Source organism: Propithecus coquereli, unplaced genomic scaffold (genome assembly GCF_000956105.1).
Source record: "Propithecus coquereli isolate 6110/MARCELLA unplaced genomic scaffold, Pcoq_1.0 Scaffold668, whole genome shotgun sequence".
NCBI classification, from domain to species: domain Eukaryota; kingdom Metazoa; phylum Chordata; class Mammalia; order Primates; family Indriidae; genus Propithecus; species Propithecus coquereli.
Genome location: NW_012152707.1, coordinates 265,956 through 269,021, shown reverse-complemented (window position 1 = coordinate 269,021; position 3,066 = coordinate 265,956). Strand labels below are relative to the sequence as shown.

The window sequence follows — 3,066 nt, the reverse complement described above, 5'->3', positions numbered from 1 at the left end:
TGTGAGCTAGGATGACACCACGGCACTCTACCCCGGGCAACACAGTGAGACTCTGTCCCAAAAAAAAAAAATAAATAAATATTTAATACAACTAATAGTTTAAAAATTAATCTGCTGGCAGGTACAATGTGTACTATTCTGGTGATAAGTACACTAAAAGCCCTGATATTTTAGCATTATACAATTCATCCATGCAACAAAAAAACACTTGTACCCCCTAAATCTACTGAAATAAAAATAAAATGAAATAAAATAGTTAACCTGGAAAATAACTGAGGACTTTTTGAGTGATAATTTCATATACAAGGAAAGAACAGCTGTCTAAGAAAAATATTACAGACTAAAACAAGCCAGAATAATATGACTAAATAACTAAAAAGCAATTATAAATAATCAAAATTTGGCTGCTCTTCTCCACTAGTTCTTATCATCTGGTTCCACTGCTTCTTGGAATTAAAGCATACTTTATACATATGGAAAAAAGTTATAAGAAAACACAGATATTAATAACAATGCCATAAAATTGTGATTCACAAATGGAGATAAAGGGCTATCATAATCTCTCAGAAGAGAAGATGAGGTTTTTATGATTTTCTAAAGATAAGTTTTTTGGGAAATTTTGGGAAAAGATACTATTTCCTAGTTATGAAACTCAGGAATAAGAAGTATACAAATCATAGCATAGTGCCTGGCTCATAGATACTCAATGAAATATTTGTTTCCTTCCCTTATCTGCCAAATTTAAGAAATCAAGTAATCCATGTAGTATTCTCCTATGAGTCTGTCACTAAAAAATTAAAGCTTCTGAAAAATATATTTATAATGATAGCAAAATTCATGAACAATATTCATGATTTTTACTACGAATATTTTTAATGTTAGTATAATTCTCTGAACAATTTTCTATTTGGTGCAGACTACATTCCAAACAAGGTGCTAGGGAAATTAAGATAATCAAAAGACACTGGCAGGCATGGTGCTCATGCCTGTAATCCTAGCACTTTCGGAGACCAAGGCAGGATCGCTTGAGGCCAGGAGTCTGAGACCAGCCTGAGCAAGAGTGAGACCCCATCTCTACAAAAAATAGAAAAACTGGCTGGGCGTGGTGGCAGACGCCTATAGTCCCAGCTACTCAGGAGGCTGAGACAGGAGGATCGCTTGAGCCCAGGAGTTTGAGATTGCAGTGAACTATAATAATGCCACTGCACTATAGCCCAGTTGACAGAGTGAGATCCTGTCTCAGGAAAAAAAAAAAACAAACAAAAGACATTACTTTCCCTTCAAAGTTCATAGGCTTTAGTTTGATTAGCATGTCACCTTAAATTTTAAATTTTTTCCTGTAAGTGATGTTTTTAAAGGTAGTTTTCTGTTTTTATCTCAGGTCCAAAGTATAATCTTGAGGCTTGACAGAATTCAAGACCCTCTACACTAGGTTCTTACTCACTCCCTTACCAATAGCTTATACTCCAATCAGCACAGCGCACTACAGAGTGCCCTGTCATTAACAACAAAATGTATTTGATGAGTTGAATCCAGAAAACCAATACAGCAACATAGGTAAGAGCATGGTTTCTGGAGTCAGGCTCCCTGGGTTAGGGCAAGCCCCAGAATTTACTGAGTAACTTTATATTAATATAAACTAAATTAACAGCCTAAGTCTCCCAGTCTCCTCTTTTATATAATTAGAGTACCTACCCACAGGTACTGTTATGAGGATTAACAAATGACAATTTATGGAAGGGCTTTATATTAATAAATGTAAGCTATTATTATTATAGTCAACATTCTACAAATAATAATGGCCCTACATTAAGATGGTCAGAATGTCCCAAGAGTGAACAAACATTCATTCATTTTATAAACATTCACCAGGCAACTACCGTATGCTAGACAAAATGCCAAGCCTAGAATATACAGTAGTAAGTGAAATAGATTATATATTTGTGGCAAATACAAGAGTGACAAATAATCTTAAGAGGAAACTATTTATGCCTGTATTTGTTTCATTTTAACAATATGAAAAAGAAGTTTATAGTAGTACCTTCTTTCTTGTCACTCTGACTAACTTCAGCATGAGGAAACACTTTTTGCAAGACTGCTAGGATGTTGTTGAAGCTTCTTTCCAGCAGTGGCCTTATGATGGGGGATAGTGCATGTCCTGAAGACATCACAGCACGTTGGGAAGCAGGCACAATATTCTGCATTGCATGGTAAAAATCCTGGGCACTGAGCACTATTGAGGAAACATCCAGCTGCAATTTGTGACTACTCGCATAGATCTGGGGATAACGCCTCCGCAGGGCAATCAGGGCAGCTTCAGTGCACAGGGCCTTGATGTCGGCTCCACAGTAGCCTAATACACAAAAGGAGAACAACAACAAATGTGAGTGCATTTTTCCATGTACCAACTATGTTTGTGAATATACACATCTTTATTTAAAGTAATAATCAATACTAACTCGGTAATTATGTGTAATTTTATCAGCAAAATGAAAAGTGACAATTTAAAATAACCTAACAAAACGGTTGAATTAAGGGCTAAATACTTACTAAAACTAAAAATGTTTTGAATATTTTAAATTGACAAAACATGAGCTAACAATATTAAAACAAAACGAGCCAAGTATTATGTGTCAAAATCACTGATTACAATGTACAACTTTCTTCAGGAGAGGTTCTTTTTTTTTTAACATCCCTGAGACAGGGTCACTCTGTTGTCCAGGCTACAGTGAAGTAGCACCATCACAGCTCACTGAAATCTCAAACTCCTGGGGGGTTCAAGCAATCTTTCTGCCTCAGCCTCCTGAGTAGCTGTGACTATAGACACATGCCACCATGCCCAGCTAATTTTTTTTTTTGTAGAGACGGGGGTCTCACTATGTTGCTGAGGCTGATCTCAAACTCCAGGCCTCAAGCAATCCTCCCGCCTCAGCCTCCTCCCAAAGTGCTAGGATTACAGGAGTGAGTCACCACACCCAGCAGGAAAGGTTTTAAAAGAATAATAGTTTTGTTTCAATCCTTCCTCAATATTCCCAGTTATTAGGTTAGTCCTCATGACATTATGCT

At 36.6% G+C, this 3,066-nt stretch overlaps 1 protein-coding gene across 1 annotated transcript in view; it reads right to left on the bottom strand.

The window, feature by feature from the left end:
• The window catches only part of ATAD2B (ATPase family, AAA domain containing 2B), a 201,009-nt gene that overhangs the window by 98,636 nt on the left and 99,307 nt on the right, over window positions 1-3,066 (bottom strand). Inside the window, exons 17-18 of the mRNA XM_012660440.1 lie at window positions 2,042-2,353; window positions 1,453-1,495 (exon numbers count right to left, since the gene is read on the bottom strand). Of these exons, the coding sequence (XP_012515894.1) occupies window positions 1,453-1,495; window positions 2,042-2,353 (355 nt within the window). The remainder of the gene's footprint in view (window positions 1-1,452; window positions 1,496-2,041; window positions 2,354-3,066) is intronic.